Source organism: Pholis gunnellus (assembly GCF_910591455.1).
Source record: "Pholis gunnellus genome assembly, chromosome: 22".
Classification (NCBI taxonomy): Eukaryota; Metazoa; Chordata; class Actinopteri; order Perciformes; family Pholidae; genus Pholis; species Pholis gunnellus.
The window spans coordinates 4567209-4589453 of record NC_136549.1 but is presented as its reverse complement, the minus strand read 5'-3'; the positions used below and the strand labels follow the sequence as shown (position 1 = coordinate 4589453).

At 47.5% G+C, this 22245-nt stretch overlaps 1 protein-coding gene across 1 annotated transcript in view; it reads right to left on the bottom strand.

Moving 5' to 3' along the window:
• nav3 (neuron navigator 3) overlaps positions 1-22245 on the bottom strand; it is a gene marked incomplete at its 5' end in the record, with an annotated part of 173251 nt that overhangs the window by 60432 nt on the left and 90574 nt on the right. Inside the window, 3 exons of the mRNA XM_079183853.1 lie at positions 4006-4114; positions 11562-11677; positions 15700-16828. Of these exons, the coding sequence (XP_079039979.1) occupies positions 4006-4114; positions 11562-11677; positions 15700-16828 (1354 nt within the window). The remainder of the gene's footprint in view (positions 1-4005; positions 4115-11561; positions 11678-15699; positions 16829-22245) is intronic.

Genomic DNA, 22245 nt, shown 5'->3' with positions numbered 1-22245 from the left:
GCCAGTCGCTTTATGATCTTCCATCATGGACTAAAACACTTGTGTTACCTTCCTCCAGCTGAATCACGTCCCTCCTCCACTCAGGCTGACTGCTCTTGCAGGAACATTGTCGGGGATTGGAAAGTGTCTCTGGCTTTGAAACATCATTACTGGTAGGAACTAGTAATTTTGGCAACTTCGGCCTCATTTCTGCGTTACGGTTGCAATCTTCTCAAATCGCTTGGTAATGACGCGTCAGCCAATTGTATATCTACAGAGAAAACCGTGCTCTCTTCAGAATCCCGTGGAAATAGCACCAACGGCTTTCTCCCCAATTCAAAAGCAATGAATAATTTAGCCTGCCCCGTTTCTCTCCGGACTCAAGAAATGTGAAGACAAAATAAACAAACCAGAACGGGTGAAGCTATCATGCTCAATAAGTCATCTGGTGGGTTGCTGAATCGCCATGGGACCAGACGGGCATCCCTCAGGACCCAGCAGAGAGGGGAGACGGGGGAGACGGGGGAGACGGGGGAGATTTGGCTTCTCTGTTTGCTGTGCCAGGTTCCTCCTTGAAGATGACAGCATTTCTTCACACATGCAGATGTTTTTTCCCCCCTGTTTAAATGCCGATCATTACAATTTTTCATTGTCTGGATAGAAATAAACCAGTGGAGGGATATTCAATGTGTTTTTTGATCAATACAGATTGTCTGTGCGGCCCCAACACATCGGGATCTCTGAGCTAATGCTGTGTTCATACTACGAGCAGCAACACGACCAGCGTTGCCAGCTACACTTTCAGCGAGTCGCCGTTAAATTGTTGCTTGAGCGCTCGTTGACGTAGTTATGTTTCCTTTTCGACGGAAAGGAACGCGGCGAAACAAAACTCATACGTTTGGCCAACGGCTGACCACGTCGTTGGAGCGCCGAAAAAAAGGTTGAGCCAGCTTTGTGCTGGCTGCAAGTGTCTGCCGCCAGTTTGTAGCCTCCATTGTACTTGTAGCGTATTGCTGTGTGAAAACAGCACTAGTGGCGACAAAGGACATAAAAAAGACGGTAAAGATCATAAAAAAGCTAGAATTGAAACATATTGGGGCTCCCTGGGGACCTGGGTGTTGGGGGGGGGCTAACTATGAATCGCTGGTTGGCATCCAGTCGGGTACTTGTGCTACAAGTCATTCCACATAAAAGGCATTAAAATGCCTCCATATAATTTAAAAATCCCCAAAATGATGAATGGAAAACACTTTAAATAAGTAAGTAAAACGTTTAGCTATATAAAGAACAATTTGAAAAGAAGGATCCTGATTACGCCTTCACAAATATACTTCAATACGGAGCATAAAACATCTGCTCTTTTGAGGAGCATAGATGAGGACAATGTTTTATCTGTGACACGTAAAACAATCCTAATGTTTCTACTAACTCAGTGCTGTTACCCTTAAAGAAAGAGGGAACTACGGTGTCTGCTTCTGTGCTAGTGGACTCCATGTCCATGCTTTGAGGGCTCCAGCTGGCGGTCCTAAAACCCAGTCTGCATGAATGAGGTATAACCAGGAAGGGAGAGCGAATCTCAAAGCGCTGAATATGACAGTCTTGTCTGCTCGAGCATAGCGGCGATTAATTACCGAAGGTGCCTCAGAGCTTCATGGCGATTACAGCCGTTTCTCCTCCGTGGGAGAGATTAAGATGGTCCGGTCGGGCTTTTGTCACGGACAGGATTGGCATGCGGACTCTGAGACAATCCTTACATTGAGAATACAAACATGTCCACAGAGGCTCGCACACAGGAGCCGACTTCCCTTTTTTGTCCCACGTTAAATCTAATGGCTGCTTACTGCTTAGCTGCTCACACACCGTGCAGGCACACCGTATATGATGCTGATGACGATGATGTATCATGATGACTGTCCGTCTCAGACCGATCAAACACCTCCCGCCCCATCCCCGTGGGCCCCCCTGCCAGATTAAAACGCGGTGATAAGACAATGGCGCTGTATTGATCGCGCCTGGCTGAGACTCCTCTGAGGAAAGAAAAAACAAATGCACACACACAGACTGCCATCTGTCATGGCTGTTTGCAGCCCGGCCACCATCTTCCACTGCAAATGGGGCAAAACACACAAAATAATAGACTAAGGGAGAGGGGGAGAGGCAGAGCGGGGAGCTGCTGCCCGGGGGGAGCCGACACAAACCAATGGTTATCATTTCGTCCTCGCCCGAGCCGCAGCTTCCACACTGTTTAGACTGTCCACGTCGCCCCGTGGCTCACAGATGGGACGGCCTTTTAAGGTGCCGGTTGTCCATCAACTCCTGAAATGTCATTACATGTGTGCCAGCTGGTGAGGAAGGTGGCTCCTGTACTTTTCTAATTAAATCCAGAAAAAAAACCGCGGAGGAGAAGAAGGCATGGCAACAGAGGGACCATCATTAACAGTTGGAGACGCATCTCCCTGTTGGATCGGTGCGGTGAATTGAGGCAGAGATATCAAAATCTGAGCCGCTTCTGTTTTCCAAGGACAACGGAGGCACAGGTGGGAGAATGTGATCACAAAGGAAACTTTGGGTATTTTCAGTGGTTATTGGTCTCCTTCACAGTCTTTGAGGAAGCTCAACAGGTCTCAGTCGGTGTGAAAATAGCCTCTGAAAACCGACCTAAAGGCTGCAGCTGAATGGTGACGTTCTGGTTGCTCTGTTGTTCTTGCGAGGGAAAAGATACGTGCTACGTTCTCCTTTTTTTGTTTCCTGTTGAGGGTCACGGAGACACTAGCATATACCCGCAAGCAACATTAGCAAAATTCTTTCGCGAAGCTGCTTCGACTAATAATTTCATATTTACAACGGATCAAATGTGTAATGTGAAAGGGGGTCAACCCAGATAAATTCATCACCACCTCAGCTCTGTGGAGTGTTCTTTTAGTTTGTAGCTTCTTGTAAAACTCACTGTTCTTGGTCCAGCCTTAAAATGAATTGTTTTGGTTCACTCTCAGCATCATCAGTGTTGTTTCCAGATGCTGCAGCCGGGTGTTCTGAGCCGAAGAGCTCTTAAAACCAACAGTACACTGCGGTTCCAGTCCCGAAAAAGCAGACAGACACGGCGGAGCACTTAGCAGCTAAAGAGCCAGATCATTCGAGGAGTTAGTGGGAAGCAGAGTTGGCCTGAACGAGCCGAAAAACAGCGGAGCAACTTTTCTCATTGTTCAGACGGAAAAGTGAACTTTAGATGTGACTGCATTACAAGTCTCTCAAAAAGGTGGAAGTATCTTAAAATAAACACTGGCAGCCAAATCCCTTTTCTCTGCATTTGGTTTACTTCTGAAACAGTGTCTGACTGAAGTTGGGTGCTGCCTGCGGTGAGCCAGTCGGGGGGGGGGGGGGGGGTCTTTGAAGCCGAGTGGGCAAATGTTGCAGCAGTGGTCGGACACGACACATGCAAGGTAACACTAATCTAACGCCAGCAGAAGTATAAATAATGAAGTGAACCACCTAAGAAGCAGATGGGAGCATTTTATATTTGGGCTGTGAGAGATTTATGATCCCATTGGAGGTGCTACATTTCACTATTGTCTCGGTTAAATAACACAGCGGCCTGCAGGCAACATCATTCACTTCAACCCTGAAACAAGTCAATTAGGTTGACGTTTGAAATTGCTTTAAAAAAATGTATTCTGATTTGTGGAGCTCATTTTAAACTCCATGAATAAAATGAAAGTGTAAAAGCAGATGACAACAAATTGACTTTAAGAACTTTTAGACGTGTGTTTTAGGAGTGAACTACTGCGATAGTTACAGCCTTGACATGTTGATGGATTGAATCTGGTAATGCCTGGGAAATTGTAGCAAGGGGATATGAATGGGAACTTTCAGGAAGCAATCACTTGTTGCTCCTTTTCACCGTATGCACGCGGTCCTACAAATAAACCAGGCAATTCATTGTCCGTGTCCCTTTTCTTAACCAAAAACCAGACCAGAGTCATTTACTATCCCCAGTAAATAATGGGTCGTACCAACTGTGTGCCTTACCTGTGGCTGATCTGTGTCCCCCGTAGATTGGACATGGTTTCTTCCAGGTTCTGCCGCAGGTCGGCGATGTTCTTCACCGTCCTCATGCGTCTCGTCTCAGGGTCCTCTCCTAGAGACACGCATTTTTACATGATTTACTGAGAGCTTTGGACACACACACACACACACAGCACCCACCCACAACCACAAAGGCTACACACGCAATACAAGAAGCGAGGAAGACATCTGACATGCAGCATTTTATTGAACGTCTCCGTAGGGGCACGATATGACGACAGATCACGGCGACAGCCGGCAACGGGCGCCCGTCTCTGAAACCATGTGCTGACAATTGGGAATGAATAGGAATGAATAGGCCTGTCAGGCTGCGCCACACGCATTTTCTTTTTTTAGTCTGAGAAGTGGATACATTATTTCACGCAGCGCTGACATCTTTCCTTCAGGCCAATGCAGAAATGTTGTGCCGTGACATAACACGCGTGCTCCGTCTGTTAGTGCGGGACACAGACGTGCCCGCGAAAGAGATAAGGGACTTCTCTGTCGGGCACGTCGGTGACGCTGCCACCCTCGCCCTACATCAGCATGCAGCTGAGAATCACATGTTTCATGTTTGTCTGAGTGCCATGTTTACAGAACTGCACTTAGGCCTATTCTAAAGTGTGCTGCCACAACAAGCACAGGGTGGGCAACACTTCGGGAGACCAAAGTATCTGCTCGTCTGCTCCAATCAAGCCTCTCTGTTGATGCCGGATTATGATGCAGGTTAGTGTTGGAAAGACGCAAATCAGCTGAGCCAGTTTTCCCAGGATAAATGTATCAATTTCAGAGTTGCCCTCAAGGCATTTGGATAAACTTTACAGCAAAAATGCACAGACTGTATACGTTTCATTCGAGAAAAAAAAAACGGTGCTCTGCCTTATTCCTACAGTTCCACACTGTAACTTGACTTGATTTAAACAGACCAGCTCGACACTGCCACCTATGTTACTTTGGTGTGCGCTGTGTGGCGGCACACAATGTTGGAGCCACCTTGTCCAGCACCGTGACACAGTCGCTTTCTTTAACATGCTGTGACTATCTGTCCTGTAGAAAGACCTTTTTAAATATAGGTGACATCAACTGAACCCTTTTCTTCCTTTTACTGCAATCGTCTTTCTTTCTAAATGCTATAAAACTCCAACGCATAAGCTGAAAATGCTGGGAGGCCAGTAACCGTAGCAGACTTAACTTTGTCTCGGTCACATTGTTTGAAGACTTGGAGATTCAAACACTGCGCCGTCTGCATTTTTCCAAAATGAAGTCAAGACACGACCTCAATTATATCGTATCAAACTGTGTGATGACCTCACGGTCTGGCATAATTGAGGTCATGTTTTGTCTTCGCGGAGCAAACAGACGGAAGATTGCGCGAGGTGGAGGTGGTGACCCATGCTCTTCACCTCCGACCCCGTGGCAGATTTTCGCACTATATGGCCAGTAATTAGAAATCCGTGAGGCACTTCTGAGCTAAACCCTACGAGGAAAAGGAAGGTGTGTTGGCGGAAGCCCTGAATGAGTTCCAGTCTTGTCTAAAACAGAGCTGAGAGACAAATGATATGCTGTCATTCCCCAGCAGGTTGACGGATCTCTGCTGCCACAAACTCAAAGCACCCCTGTGATCTGATGTTCTCTAATTCTTCTTCCTTTTTTCTCCCGTCTTCCTTGCTCCTCCTCCTCCTCTCCTCCTCTCACCAGGGCCCCTTCGAGAAAGATCCAATTACGATCCCATTATAAAAGTGACATGAGGAGATCTGGCCCTGGAGTCGCCACCATGAACGGACACCTCATGCAACATTGAGAAGCGGCCAGAGGCGTGTGTGTGCATTTATGCTTCTTTTTTTCCCATGTGTGTGTGTGTGTGTGCAGGAGCAGAGGTCTCCCCTGCACGGTAGAGAAGATAAAGGCCATCTGGGAATTTTCTGCAACGCAACTGCAGCCCCCCACACAAACAAACATATACACGCACGCATTGGTGTTAGAAAAAAAGACACCGATTGACCTGTGAGCGATTTAACCAGCTCAGCTCCCTTTATTTGGATCAAGGAGAGCCGCAGGAATGGGCTAAGCTAAATTCCCTTCGCAGCGGCGACTTATACGCGTGCGTAGCCGGGGTTTCCACTTTGCGGCGCCGCAGAGAGGTGAGAAGCCACGAAGCATTCATTTGGATTCAAGCTCTGCGTCCAGCTCTCGGTCCCCAGTGAGGCTGAGAAGCAGCCAAACGGAGACCGGGACGTTGGGGAGGATCGAAAAGGGCACGGAAGGAAGGAGAGGGAAGGTACACACACACACACACACGCGTGCCTAGAAACACACATAATATGAGGTGCAGAATGAATGCTGCTCGAGATAAACTTGCAAACGACTGTAATTTGGGACTGACACATTTAGGCACACAGGCACTGAAGCAGCGGGTGCTGTAGTGCCAGTTCTCTCTCTCTCTCTTTAAATAATGCATGGGATCTGGTGCCGATGCCCCTCGCTCTTGCTGAATACTATTAGGGAACCATCCCAGTCACCTAATTATACAAGCGCATGCCAACACACACACACACACAGACAAATGCACAAGTAGACAGCTCTACCGTTGTTACAGCGGTTTGTCACAAATCAGCCTTAATGAAGCTTTGGCTGTCAGTCACTGGTGTGTCGCCATGGCAGCTCACACACACACACACACAGATAAACAGACGGGTCGATGTATCCACACGCTATTTATTTTGTTTGTTTATTGCCCTGTTGCTGAATGTGTCCTAACAGGCGTCGCATCATTAATGCGGATACTTTGAAAGACAACTTTGACGGGGTGGACGAGTTCTTTAAGGACGGATACGGCTTCTCAGATATCCGGACAGGATATCCCCGAAACACTGGTAGCAACACGCGTGCGGAGGCATGCACCTGTCTGCATGAACAGAGTGCGGATAAACACACACGCAGGTGTATTAATAAGCTATTGATTATGTTGGCTGTGTGAGTCACAGGCGGCGAGGGAGGGTGCAAGGAATACAAGCTGTGCTTCTTCAGTGGGTGTCGGTGTAGATTTTTTTCCTTCATCTACATCTCAAGGTATTTCTTCTTCCTGCTGCATCATGCCGTGATCCCGCTTACAGGAAATCAGCAATCTGCCCACCGCCAAAGCTCCAAACGGTCCATCTTATCAGCTGAACACCCCCCCCCCCCCCTCCCACGTCCCCTTCCCTCAAGCATCAACGCCAGGTTTGTTACATGGGTGCTCTTTCCACAATCACACTGTGGCGAGCTTGACGTTAATTCACAGCACGACACTTAACAACGCTGCACACACACACACACACACGGCAGAGAGCTGCATTTCCAGAGTGTGACAGTGTGCGGATGCAAGTGATAAAACAGGATGTGTGTAAATCCGCCTGTGTCCATGACATGGAACTACTTGCTGCTTGTGTAAACCCTGTGGATGTACTGGGTGAGTGTGTGCACGAGGGAGGGTGTGTGTCCCGGCAACGTCTTACGAATTTATTTTGAATAACGTCTTAAAATGCTAATAGTGTGCCCTAAGAAATCGTCAAGAGGATTAAGAAAATAACCGGCTTATTGAAGGCTTTTTCTGCTTCGACGTAATATTCTGTCCAAGTTTGCATTTATAAACTAAACCAAAACTTCACATTACTTTTTTTACTTCCTGTACAAAGTTTCCAATTTCCGGTGTTGTCAAAGTAATCCCTTTTATTGTGCCTATGAATGTCCACATTCATGCTCATTTTCCTGACCGTGTTGACTTACGTGGGCGGGGCTGTGTGTGCAGCACCTGCTCCAGGTCGCCCAGCATGGTGAGGATCAACTCTTTATCCAGCTGTGCCGTTCCCTCGCGAGGACCTCCCCCTGAGACCTCCTCCTCCGCCCAGTACCCGCCGTCCTTCTCCCTGCCTACCCGCTTCCCGCCAGCCCTGGCCGCCGCCGGCTCCTCGTCTGAGCGCCCGCTGCTTCCCTCTTCGCCTGTGCCCCCCTCCCCCCTGGACGTCCGCGCCGGCTCCGTCCGTGGGTGGCCGCTGTACGACGCCCGCTGCGGTCGCCCGCCCGCGCCCGTGCACCGCCATGGGACCGGGATGAGGGAGTGCTCCGACTGAGAGAGCACCTTGGTGAGGGAGAGCGACAGGGATCGACCCCTGGTGTCCTGCGCGCCTCCGCCCCTTGCGACCACCTCCTTCCTGGGGCTTCCCTGCAGGCTGCCTCCCGCCCGCTGTGTGCAGGACGAGTGCAGCGGCGAGCTCCGGGGTCGGGAAAGGAGAGGCGGCGGCTCGTCCAGCTCGAAGGAGTAAACCCGCTGCTCGCCGTCGCTGAGCAGGGTCAGGTTTGTGAGCGAGCGCTGCTTGATCCGCAGGTTGAGGTTGTCGGGGAGAGGCTGGGGAGGCCGTCGAGCCGGGCTGCCTCCCTGATACACCGAGAACTCCGCTCCTCTCTTCATCTCCGGCTCACCGCTCCCCTCCCTTTGTCCGGCTTACCTTTCCGCCTCCGTGGGAGAAACTGTGCGTGCGAGTGGATCCACCTGTGCGCAGCGGTCCGCTTCACATCGTGGCCGCGCTGTCACTGGGAGAGCGAGTGGAGTAAAGGAGGAACCAGGGGGGGGACGGAGGAGGCAGAGAGATGTGTCCCACGCCTCCCGACTGAGCTCCAAGCTTTGGTGGGCTTGGTCGAATGATCGGACAGGAAAGCTCCCTCTCAGGCATGCAGGTAGAATCCAGATCCATCCTTGAGTCGCTCCATGGTCACGGCGAGACGGCGAGCCGGACGCAAATACTTGTTCCTTCCACTCCGTCTCCCGTCCTCATGTCTTCTTCCTCCACCACGATCAGGGGCGTGGAGTCGCTACATCTCTCTTCCCTCACCAAACACGTCCTCTCTCCCCTCCCGCGCTCTCTTTATCTTTTCCCCCTATTAAACGACAGCCTCTTTTCGCTCACTCTTATCTCCCTCCCTGCGCCTTCTGTCTCTCCTTTAATTACCACCTCACCGCTAGACTTCCCTCTGACTCTCTGACAGTCCCTCTCTCCTCACAGCGGAGAGCGAACGGGTGGTGAAGCCAAAGAACGGACTCGCATAGCTCTCGGTCTGCTTTTTCGTTCCTGCGTGCAGCCTGCAGTACTCCCTCCCTCTCTCTCTCTCTCTCTCTCTCTCAGCCCTCCTTCTCACTGCTCATCACCCTCTCTTCCTCCTAATCCTTCTTGTTCTCTCGCTTTTCTGCTCGCTCCCTTCCTCTTTCCCAGCCCATGTCTTGTCCTCCCTCACACTATCCTCCACCCTCTCTCTTCTCTCCTTCTCTCCATCTCTCCCTCGCGATGTGACAGTGAGTTGTTTGGACAGCAGCACCTGTGAGCTCGCAGCCACGCCGGCCGACCGACTTAATTAAATGCTATCTCGAGGAGCGAAAGCAGTGAGCCGGCGGCTTATCGCGGATCAACAATGAGACCACAGAACCCACGTACCCCCATCAATCAGTGCAGGCTTTATTAGCCCTGTCGCTATTACTCACAGCTGTCTTCCACACATTGTTTAATCGTGGTTACCAATAGCTAGTAAGGAGTGGAAGCAGGTTGCCTCAGAAACCCTAATTAAGGTTTTCCTAATCGCATGTGCATATTGGTCAGCAGCTATTCACATTTTTTTTTTTTTGCACTATTCCAAATCAAAACAGACACTTAAAAATCAATAAAATGACTCCGCTGTTTTTACTTTCCCTCGTCTCCCGATCACTTCACAAAAAGCTTAAATCAACGTGTGGATAACGAGCTTGTGCATGTAAACTGAGCAGGCCTGTCATGTGGTCGCTTGTGGTATTTGCATACACTTGAATTTCCTTCCCCAGGGACTCATTTCCGCCCCTCTGCGGGGCAAGAGTCGGGCAGTGAGCGGAGGATGTGAAACGGCCGTGAAACGAGCGACAGCAGAGAGCGTTTGAAATGGACCTCAAAACAAAGGGAACGGTCTAATTCTATCCTTCAGATGATGGGCTGCGGAAAAGCCGCGGCCGAAGGGAAATGTCTGGAATGTCGCAGCCAAACCTGACATCCCCGAAACCTGTAATCACGCGCTGTTGTTTGTGCTCGCTGCACTTTGTAGACACTCAGAGTCTCTCCGGCTTCACTTTGAACCTGACGTCTTATTTTTTTGCCGTTGAGTTTATTGCTCGTTTTGATTCATCGTCCATGTCGCCCTCTCTGCTATTTCTGTTATTCTAATGGTGGAGTTTCATTCCAAATGGCATTTTTCTACTAAACATGTCAAATTCAAATCATTTTAGAATTTTTGGAAGGATTTTCAGTGACCTAACTCAATGACAAAATGCTTAAAACAGACAATACGGTGGATAACGGGGGAATGTGCGGCAACGCAACCCTCTTTAATGTGAAAAGGGTTGCTGTTGTGACACTGAAGTCTTCTTTTGCAAATGGCAAAGATGCATTTGAAACACTGGAATGTGTCTGTGCCAGCGGTTTGTGTTGTGTGTCGCCTGCTTTGAGCTCTCATCCTGCTCCTTTGTCGGAATTTGGAGTTTGTGGTTAGAAGCTGGTCAAACGTCCCTCGGCGCCGACCTCTCGGCTGCAGAAGCTCAATTGCTCAGATGTCCGCTGACCGTAAAGGACGATAAAAATGTTGGGAGTCATCGCAAACAAACGGTAGGATTTCGATTTAGCCAGCAGCTTTCTGGTGCCGTTGAAACGGATGATGAACTCAAATATAAATGTACTGTTCCTAAATGACTGCAGCCTCTTATCACTACACCCTTCTTAAATCACATTGCATCTCTTGCTTTAAGGCTTAAAACTCTTCCCATTCCCAAAACATCCATCAAAATGTCCAGCAACTCTTTGCAAAAGCCCTCCCTCTGCTGAGGCTGAAAACAATACACGATGTGTACGTATCGATGATGATGCAGAGCTGGGATCTTAAAAACACGACGATGGCATGCAAGAAACAGAAACATCAAAGAGCCGCAGATGCTCCCTGTGTCCGTCTGTCAGCGCTGACCTTTTCCCTTCACTGCATGGAACCGGCGCGGAACAGGGATCCCCCCAGTAACCACGACTAACACACACACACACACCGAAAACACACTTGCACATCAGCTGCACGACACCAGTACATTGTGCTATACACAGCGGTAGCCTTCAAAAAGTCTCCCATCCTGCAGCGACTCTTTAGCTATTCTGCATTAAAACCCCTGCAGCCTGCTCTCACTTAAATGTTATGTAGGGCAGCTAATCCATAATGTAACACAACAGCGTTAAAGTGTGCAAAACCAATTGTTCTATTTCCTAAAGAGAGTAAATGCATCCTCTAAACACACAGAGGAGCAGTGCAGCAGGTCAACAGTAGTTAAATATGGACGCTGAACAGCAGATGAAGGTTAAATCCCGAGAGTGTATGACCAGTATTATAGGAGACAAATGTGTAATGCACATGGCATTACACACTCACGCACCCACACGGACGAATATCATGCATGCAGAGCCCGCGGCATGTGTGTCGACCCGCTGTACCTGATATCTCCTCCAGGCACTGTTTGGCTGTCTTGCTGTAGACCAGCTCTCCCTTGGTGGGGCTGAGGCAGGGGTCAGCTGGGGCCACCATGGTGCAGTCGTTTTCTGAGAATGTCCTGGAGGCACAGGAGAGAGAAAAAACAACAAGACGCAGCTGTTACAAAGGCGAGATGAGATATCTGAAGAGCTCCACTGCGGCCGCTTCAAAAAGGCTGAAAGAGGCGAGTGCTGCTGCGGTGTCTGGTTCACTCAGTCGCTGTCAAACAACGGGATCTGGTTTCCCAATGCAGGTGAACATGTCGAAACTCCTTCAGAAGAAAACTATCTCAAGGAGTTCACTCCAAAACAATATGAATTGTGTAGAGTACTCACCTCCATAAAGGAATGGCGTTAAGGAGAGCGGAGCGCCCGGTGCAAACAAACCGCGTCAGGAGACGAACGAAAGACAGCAAAGCTTATAAAACCAATGAAAAACTTTCAGAAGATTCCTGTGCAGCATCACCGAAGTGTCCTGCATCCAGCTTGTGGGCTCATGGAAATCCCCAAAAGGATTTTGCTAAACTATTGCCAAACAAAGCATTTCCGTATTATCCTCCCGTGAAGGAATGTATCGTGCATCTTCACTGGAACTGCTTTGTTTAGCAATAGTCCAGTGGAAATAGTTGTTAAATTACTTTTGCTGTCTTTTGTTCATCCTCAAGTCTTTTTGCACTGACATGCTTTCATAGAGAGCCTCGGGAGGTGAGGGCTTTACACCTTTTCCCACCAAAATTAGAGACGTATATGCAGGTTTTATTAAACGCAAGAAAACCCGCAAAAACTAGCCAACGTAAGTAAACAGCGGTAAGCAGCATGGAGGCCAGTGGAGATGTTACGGTGGGTATACGTCCTTTTATTTATCCAGTCACTCTTCAAGCTCAGTTCAGAATGATGTCCGAGCGCTGCTGTGGATGGAGACGGGTGGGATTTGGGGCTAAGTTGAGGGCCGGGTGATATGGAGAAAATCAAATACCACGATATCAATATTGTGCCGATATTTTAAGGACCATATCTGTGTATATGTGCTTCAACTTTGCAAAGGCAAAATGGTATCATGACTACTATAGTTCCTTTTGTCCCATTAGCACCATTTGGTATTTATTTATTATGGAATAAATACATACTAAAAATGTAGCATCACATAAATATATATTTGTACAAGAAAGACCAGTTACTGAGAGACGTTAGTGGTTAGAGCAGCAGCTAGAATCGTACCTCCCGTGCCTCCAGTCTGCTGTCTGTGTTTCTGTCGTGTTAAACAAAAAGAAGAGTCTGAACGTCTGAGTCACTTTTTAGTCTCAGTCACATGTGCAACAGATGGACGCCTCTAAAGGAGTGAGGGGACGCTTTCTGTGAGGGCTTCAGAGTGTGAGTGGAATGCGTGTTTGTGTGCAAACTGCCTCTCCTCCTCAACCGGGAGCTGCATCACGCTCCGCCGTTTGTTTGCCGATCTGAAGAAACGAGGAGCGAGTCCATACACCCTTCATGAGATAACAGTCCTACGCGCTGAACGAAAAGGAAAACCACGCATGTGTAAACAGTCAACAACAAACCAACGCGAAAAATAAACCCGGTGACAGTTGATACACATGCTAACACAATCAAATGCACGCACACACTCACTCACACACACACACACACAACGAAAAGCGTGCAAACTAACAACCACATGCACATGTAAACCCTGGAATACACAAAGTCAGGTTTGCATACAAAAACACACAGACGGGTCTCAGCACAAGCTACTGTATAGTATTCATTCCCTGCCACACAAACACACACACACACACACACACACACACACTCCGGGGACCACCACCACCACCTGCAGAGCTGCAGATAAAAATTGACTTCCAATTGCAACAGCAGCATCAGTCTGTGACTTCAGCTCATGTGAGAAAAAAAGCTTCTTTTTATTTTTTTTTTCCTCTTCCTGCAAGCTTCCCTCACCTCAGTGGATTCACAAATAACAGAGTTATTCTCTACTACTGCTGCACACAACAATCAGGGCCCAAAATAAGAGAGCAGATATATGGGTTAAGGGAACAATTTCAGTTTTTACTAAAAAACTGAATTCTTTCTAATTAAAAGGACGGGTAACTTCACGGATAAGGTTTACTCCTGGTTGTAGAATTGTGTTGTTTCTATCATTCCTGATACTGTTTCTGAGCAGAGGAAGATACTGAGGGGGTGAACCCAAATCAATCCTGCACACTAACTGCGGCAAAGTCCTGCAACCACTCCGGTCTGTTAAACTTGGCAGAGGCAACGCCTTGAAGTGGGCATAGAGGAGAAAGTGAACAAGACAAAGAAGCCTAATTGGGCTGAAAATGATGGTAAATTGCAGCACAGCGGGAGGCCTTTACGCTTACTGTCTGCACGCCGGGTGGAGGAAGAATATTTATAGCCAGAGAAGAGGAGGACAAAGATGAGGAGGCTACAGAAATACCTGGGCACAGAGGACAAAGGTAAAGGGGGGGGGGGGGGGGGCAATGAAGCTGCACTGTAACTTAAAGGCAAGGACAAAGTGCAAACACAACCAGGGGGTTCATTTTTAGTGCAAGTCTAACAATCTCTTGTTGGAGTCCCTTGTGGGGCTGAACTCGATCTGCACCATTTGTTTTGCTGGCAAAACTTTGATGAACTACAACGAACATGCAAGTGGCTGTTAGTAAGCCAGCTCGCTCGGAGAGGTTCCCCACTTTCAGGAACACTTGACTGATGTGATGTACAATTACACAAACTAAATGCCAAGGAGAGTAAACAGCCCAGTACAGACAAACAAAAGAGACAGACGCTTGGAGAGCTATAATAGTTCACCAACTAGCCCCTCAACACAGTCCCTTTGTCACCGATCCTCAACACCTCCTATTGTTTAAGGGCGCGTGGATGAATTTCACTGTACCTGATTCTAATTGGCCGGAGCCTTAACAGCCCAACTGTCCATTGACTCTGTTGGCTGTCAAGACAGATACATCAGAGTTTTAAATATCAATAATCAGAGATTATTGCAAATATGTGGTCTCTAATGGCCACTAGAAACTCAAGCTGTACTGATGTGATTGAGCAAACCTCCAGCTTCTCTCCCCAAATGCAAATTGTGAATTGGTTGCCCAAGTCTCTTAATAGCCAATGTGTTTTTTGGTGTTGATTTGTAAAAGCTCAGTGAACGGTAACGCTGTACTGGGTGTTCCACATCAAATCGACTTGCTATGTCGTCATTTGGAATTTATCTTCCCCGATTAGCAGAAATGGCAGAAAGTGGTAAACTCAAGTCCAGGCCTCAAAATGTTCCTTCAGAAACCTGTGGCAGACATCACAGACGGTACGTGCTTCTACACTTTCACTTTTGGTTCTTTTATAACTGACTATCACCCGCTATCAGCCCGGGACTGATGGTCGCAGCAGTTTAAACTTGCTAAACGCGTGGGATTAAAGTAATGCTAATGCTCGAAAGAGGCATCAGCTCAACGTGGCAAAGCTGACTGTGCACAACGGAGGAGGAAGACGAGAGAGGGAGAGAAGGGGTGAGGATTAAGCCTTGTTTAATGGGATTCCTAACTCTCTTTCTCTCTGAGCACAAAGGCATCTCAGAGACTTTGGCGGCTCCACCGTTTTCTCTCCCGCTGGATTACCTCTGCCGTCGTAAGAGAAAATCGGCCCTGCTGGGCAGATTTACCCGCTTCCTGCACCTCCGGTGGCAGCAACGCCAGCGAACCACGCGCCAGCTGTGTGCGTCACAACAACACCGGTTGAATGCAGAGAAGACGCTGCCGATGTCTGGGATCCTAGCATCAAAGATGAATCCCAGACAAGTGAAATAATAGGCTTTGGCAAGCGTCAGGCAAAGGATGTTAATTTGTTCTGTAATGACTGTGAATGTGGAGATGTGGAGGCGAGAGCAAGATGCAAAGTAGGGGAGCGCCAGCTGATCACTGGGAGTGCTCCAGGAATATTCTGGGTGAGTGTCTGAGGGTGTGCAGTTAGGATTTTAAGAAAAAGGGTCAATATATTGACTTCTCCGGGATAAAAAAGTGTGGCGGAGTTGGAAATAGAATACTTTGCTTGTATATGGATGCAATACACACACAGGTCTCACCTGTACATGAAGGGGGCCACAGTGGCAGTATTGGGGTGGTTGTGCTGCTGCTGCTGGGGAAGCTGAACTACTCCGTTCCCTCCAAGAGCTCCTCCTCCACAACCCCCTCCCATCAGCCCACTGGACCCAGACAGGGCTGAGGTGCTGGTGGAGGAGGTCATGCTGGTCCTTTTGCCCTCTGGGCCCCCACTGGGGCGCTGTATGTAGAAACTCCCTCCCTGCCCTCCTTTCGTCAGCTTGGCTCGGTCCCCCTCTCCACCGCGCATGTTGCCGCTGCTGTTCAAGGCGGCCTGGCTCTGGCTCTGGCTCTGGCTCTGTGGCTTGGATGTCGTGGTGGAGGGAGCTTTAAGTCCCGGCTTGGGGATGCCGCTGGAAGCCGAGGAGGCACCGCCTTCTTTCTTCCCAGATGACGGCTTCCCTCCCTTGGGGATGAGGCTGGCAATTTTGGAGGTCTTCTTGGTGGAGTCGGCAAATGACTCGCGCTCCTCTTTGGGTGGAGAGCTGTCCTTAGAGGATTTCCCAGATCTGCTTTTGTCCTCCTTGTCTTTGGACGAGGCCATGGACCTGCTGCCGTTGGCAGATGCTTTTGAAGAGGAGAGGTTGGAAGAAGAGGAGGTCTTGCTTGGTGCAGCGAGGGACGGTGGCGTGGTCTTGGTCGACATCTGCTTGGCCGTAGCGCTGCTACTGCCGCTGCTGCACACCGACCCCGTGGGCGTCAATCCCTCCTCGCCGTATTCCGACATGTCGTCTTCCTCCTGCAGAGCCATCTCCGCCACGGACGGAGACGCTCGTGAAGCCGATCTGGGGTTGATCAGGCGGAACTTCTCCAGCATGGACCTCTGGGGTCCGCCACCGCCGGCCGACCCTAATTTTGACCCGTCGCCTAAATGCGGCTGAAGGCCTTCAGAGGCCTGGGGTGAAAGGGTTGGGGAGGGCGAGTGCGTGGGGCTGGCCAGCATGGACGAAGTGGCGCTGTGCTTGAGGTTCATGGACTTGCTGCGCCAGGACTTGCCGGTGGTGGGTGAGGGGATGGCAGAGGCCAGCTGCTGCCCGCTGAGGCTGGTGGGGACCGTCCCACCAATGCCGCTCCCGTTCATCCCGCCGGGTACTGGGATACCCCTCACCGCTTCTGAACCAGGGAAGAAGAGACAAACAGGAATGATTTTTTATGATTAAAAGCAGGGTTATTTGGTACATACAGTGTCTCATATTCACAATTCAAATAACTGAGCCACTGACGGATTTGATTAAAACTTTCAGTGTTACAAATTCAATTGCATTATATCTGTTTTAATTCTGTTCTGCATTCATAGTCACCGATATCTAGATTGAGGAGAATGTGACATAGTATCCACTGGAGTGACTCTGACACTGGTAAGGACCAACATTTGTTGGAGCAAATACTCAAGTTCTGATTGTGGCAAACTTTTACAGTCTTCTTGGATTTATCTGACATGAGAAACAACCTTTTCCAAAGTCACAGCTGAATGCTCTGCTGTTGTTCCTCTATGGTTTTGCACACATTTAGCTCAAAAGTCAAGCAAGAATTGGAAACTTTCAGAGGATTTCAGTGTTCAGTCCCAGTCGGGAGAATATCTACGGCATGTTGGGTTAAAAAAAGAAGGAAAAAAAAGATTTCACTGTTACACTGGAGTCCCCAAGGAGTTTGCACTCAAGTGTGCTGTAGCTCCGTGTTCAGACTTCCACTCTCCTGATTTACACTTGTATAGAGGCTTGTCACAGCATGTTTGAAGGTGGATGACTGTGGATGACTGCAGGGATGTTGTAACCGTGACAACAAAAGAGATCACAGCAGCTGGGTGACAATGGATGGAGAATTTCCTTCCGAGAGGACACCATTCACCCAGATTTACTGTTCAACATCATCAGCCTTAGATGATAGCACTCTAAGAGTTTCAGGAGCGACTTTTGAATTTAGTGTTTTGAATCCAACTGCTTTTTATGTCAGAGACGTTCTGCCTTTCCTAGAATTATGGGTCTAGAAAGTATGGAGATGGAAGTAAAAAGTGGGCACTTCTATCTCAACTCAAAAATGTCTACATATTGAGGATGCAGCGGGTGTAGAAAACCTGATGCCTGCCTCTGATCCGGGGATTTCTCCCTGCATGATTGTTCGTCGCCGGTAGAAAATGGCAGCTCTGGAAGAAAGCCCTCGCTCCTTGTGAGACTTCAAAACCAAAATCCATGAAAAGCTGCTGGAAATAACGGGTCATCGTGTCATCCACCTTTAACCAATTATCTACACATATAAGAGCATTCGTGATGGATTTCAGCTTATATTTGTCATTTAAAGGCACCCTGGGGATTTTTTTTTTTACCTCGAGTAGCGATATGGAGCAGTGTTTTGATGAGAAACGCTGAATTCTAACAGAGCACAAGTTTCCTGGTTGTGTACATTCACCTCTATTATGTGCAAATAAATGGATTACGTTCACTGACATACCATATTAGGACAATGTGATATGTATGTATGACATGTAGCGGTTTACGTAGCGGTTACGTAACACAAATAATCGTGGCATCGATGCCAAAAGTCAAATATGTAGCAAATTTTTTTTGCCTGTTTATCATAGTTGTACAAATAGTATCCAGAGATATTCTTTCATATTTGACCACTTATCGCATTCACTGCCATGTTTCACCATTACAGGCCCGAAGGGTGAGCTACGATGCATTACAAATGTGTTTACATCTCCCAGGTTTACAGTTACATGGTGCTAGAAAAATATGACACGCAGAGCCAACTCACACACACACACCCCCGCACAGAGCACATAAACATCCGTCATGCGTGTAAAATAAACATTTTTAAGATTCCCACATTGACCTTTACACACACACACACACACACACACACACACACACACACACACACACACACACACACACACACACACACACACACACACACACACACACACACACACACACACACACACACACTACTTTTCCTGGCTGGTTGACACCCCGACCATCAGCACTCCCCCCTCCTCTCTGACACGCATAGAGGATCCAGATCCAGCAGCACCAGACAGATAAGTATAGTATTTGAGGGAGATGGACACAAAAGGAGACGGGCAGGCATGGACAGAAAAGCATCAGAGTTTGAGGCCACTTTCAGAGGGAAAGAGATGAAAGAAAAGAAACGAGGAAAAGGCAGAATCAAATCAGGGATGTGGCGGGAATGAAGACAGGAAGGCGACGGAGTGACAGCATGAAGTTATGCACCATTAGACAGAGTGAGTGTCTGTCTGGCTGTCAGTCAGCACAGTGAGCGGGGTTCAGCCGGCTGTGAGTCACCAGTCTGCAGTTTAAAGCCCCTTCAGGCAGGCAGAGGGGAGGGGGTTCGGTTTCAGCTGTGGCTGAGAGACTTTAACCGGCTTACACGTCTGACGACATTCTGTAGAAGCTGAAAGCGCCCCGGTGTACTGTGTCAGATCCAGAGTGTCGGGCTTTGCCAGAGACTCTTCTTTAAATTGGAAATATGTCGCCACTAAAACACCTTTTCATTTACCTCCATGTCTTCATTCAAAACAACCAATTATTTCGGTTTATTACTTCACAATATACACCATAATAATTCACAGCAATATCTGTGAAACGTCTGGTTCTAGTATTTTTTACGAGTGCATTATGCTTTTTATGCTGCTTTTTTTTAGGCCTGCCGTCGATCAGCAGGCGTAAAACTACTGCTGCTAATGCTGAGGTCATGAATATCTGTCTGACATCATTTCAGGAAACAAGCTACCGAAGCAGCCGGGTACTAAAACGTACCGGTCATCAGTTATGCAAGAAAAGCACCGATACACCAACTGACCCAAACACGCCGCACGTATACACAGTATAGTATCTCCATTGAAGCGTTGATATTTTAAGCCATAAATGTCACATCAATTTTAATAACTCTTTAGGTAAATCTCAATTAGTTTTGAGCCTAACATTTATTCCTCACTCCTCAGCTTAAGTAAGTAAGTACAATTTATTTATGAAGCACTTTTCACAGACATTAGTCACAAAGTGCTTAACAGCAGTGGAATTACGAGCATCAATAACACGTAGTGACCATATAAGGGCCAAAGGTTTACATTTAAGACGACTGAAAGAACACATGGCATAGAAGCTCAGGACATGAGTTTTAAACACACACCAGTCTGAACAGGTGTGTGTTGAGCTGATTGTGGAAAGAATTCACGGAATCTGCAAAACGTAAGGCTGCAGGCAGAGCACTGCACAGCCTTTGGTGCTACTGCCTCAAAAGCTCGGTCACCACGGGCCTGAAGGCGAGCGCGTGGGACAGACGACCTATCACGTTCCATCAGAGAGCGCGGGCGGGTGAATATGGGCGAAGTAGTTCAGCTACATATGTAGGAGGGCTTAGGGCCGGACAGAGAAGTCAACAGAACAGAACGTAGACATTAGGAATCTAAATATTATCTAAATATTAATACTCATCCTGTTCAAACCTGATATATTTCTGCACAGTTGCAGATAAAGATTTGACTACACTGTTATCATTAGTACTGTTATAATGTTTGCCCCACAGCTTGGAGGCACACAAAGGGAGGCACACACCTGTATCACTCATATCTATCACAACAACAACTAAATCTATGTCCCTTTCCTTTCTTGGGGGGGGGGGGGTGATAAAATTAGACGTCAGACATTCAAACCTTCACTTGAAAACCTCAATAGAAGCTTCCAATTAAAGAAAATCCAGTACAGCCCTACCTCAGCTACTGTTATCTTTATTTAAATTTGTGCTGTAGAACAGCAAGGGGTCTTACTACAGAACCTGTCATCTCAAAAACACAAGTGTGGCCAATACTACTCATCACCCTCCTATAATTCTGAATATTGATTCTACTTAGTAGGTGTTTGTGTGATATTAAGATTCGAGCACGCACAAAAGAGTGCATGTGGCTTGTCTGAAAGTGTTGTTGAGTGGTGGGAAAGTGTATTAGTACAACAGCAGAACCTCCTCTTGCCTGTAAGAGAACATTGTTTCTGCAGATCTCAAAGGCCATCGTTCTGGCAGACACTCTCCTGCTTTCCAGTAATGAGCTCGCAGGTTAGAAAGGTGGGATGAGTCGGAATACAGAAGGTTCTGATCTCAGACCAGCAGAGGGATAATTGGATTAGATTTGAACCATCAGATCCTCACAGCCCGGTCTCAAATACTCGCGCTTGGTCACGCCCTCTTCATACCGACGCACAAGGCTTATTCTGGCATCTGGATGAGATGCACCGGGCTTTGAATTTACTCCGACGTAAACCCAGCCGCATCAGAGAAACTGCTCCGATCAACATTAACCACGTCCGTGTAGGGAGGACGGATCAGACAGACACAGGACTTTCACCCAGGAGACCTGTGTGGAACCAAAATTCTACGCTGACTTATTTTAAGTCACGTACGTAAGTTAACTTACGTGACACACTTAAGTTACATCTCTGTAACGTAATCTTTTCCTGAACCTCACCAAGTAGTTTTCTTACTCTAACCCAGGGGTCGGCAAAGTAAAGTAGTCTTTAACAATGAAAGGTCGTGTTTGATACTTAAGATCTTCCTCTAAAATCTTCCTCTATGAACTCAAACAGACACATTTCGTGGAAAGTTAAATTTGTCAGACTTAGTTACAACGCTGCGGGTCTTGCTCTCTCTATCTCACATCACATTTACTTTAAAATAAACACTTGCACATAAAGGTTTACTAAATGATGGGTCCATAGATGAGGTCAACACACATCTGTCACTACAGAGCAATCAATGTTTAGTTCCTTTATAGTTTATGTGTGTGCACTTCACAATAGTTCAGAAACAATAATAAGAAAAGGAAAGTCCTCCGTTTTGTGTCCGTCCTCTTCAAAGCCGCTAACCGTGAGGTTAAGAGCTCTCTAGGGAGCAGTGCTCCTGTGTATGTGTTTGGTGGAGAAAAAGAGGTTCTGGTGAAGTGCGGGAGAAGTGAATAAAGTTGCTGCCGTCTTGGCGCAGATTAAAGGGGACCCGTGTTTATTATTTCATTACTATCATAAAGTATAGGCGCAACATTAACCCTCTGCTACACTATCAGTGGATAAATCCCCAAAAAGAAAAGTCACGGAGGAAAATAGAGTTTAACTCTGCGTGGACGTATTCATTTGCTTTCACTGCCAACGATGCTGGCTTACCTGTATGCTTGAAATGTGGCGAGAAATTAGCAAACAACAAAAAATGTAATGTTGAAAGACACTTCCAGAACTAACAGCATTCGCTGAAAAGTATCACGCTGGAGATGAACGAAAAAGAGCGATTTCTCAACTGCTGCAGCAAACTGAGCAAGTTTTCTCCTCTTCATAAGAGTTTGATATTGTTCTAACAGGTAAAATAGCAATAAAATGTCAAGATAAAATGTATTCTTGTTCTATAATTTCATAAATACAACAAACTATAGCTTTTGTATATATAACTATATATAAAACTTTATAAGCTGTGATATCAAATAGCTTTTGCGGCTTCAGACACATTTTATTTGGTAAAAATTCGGGCAA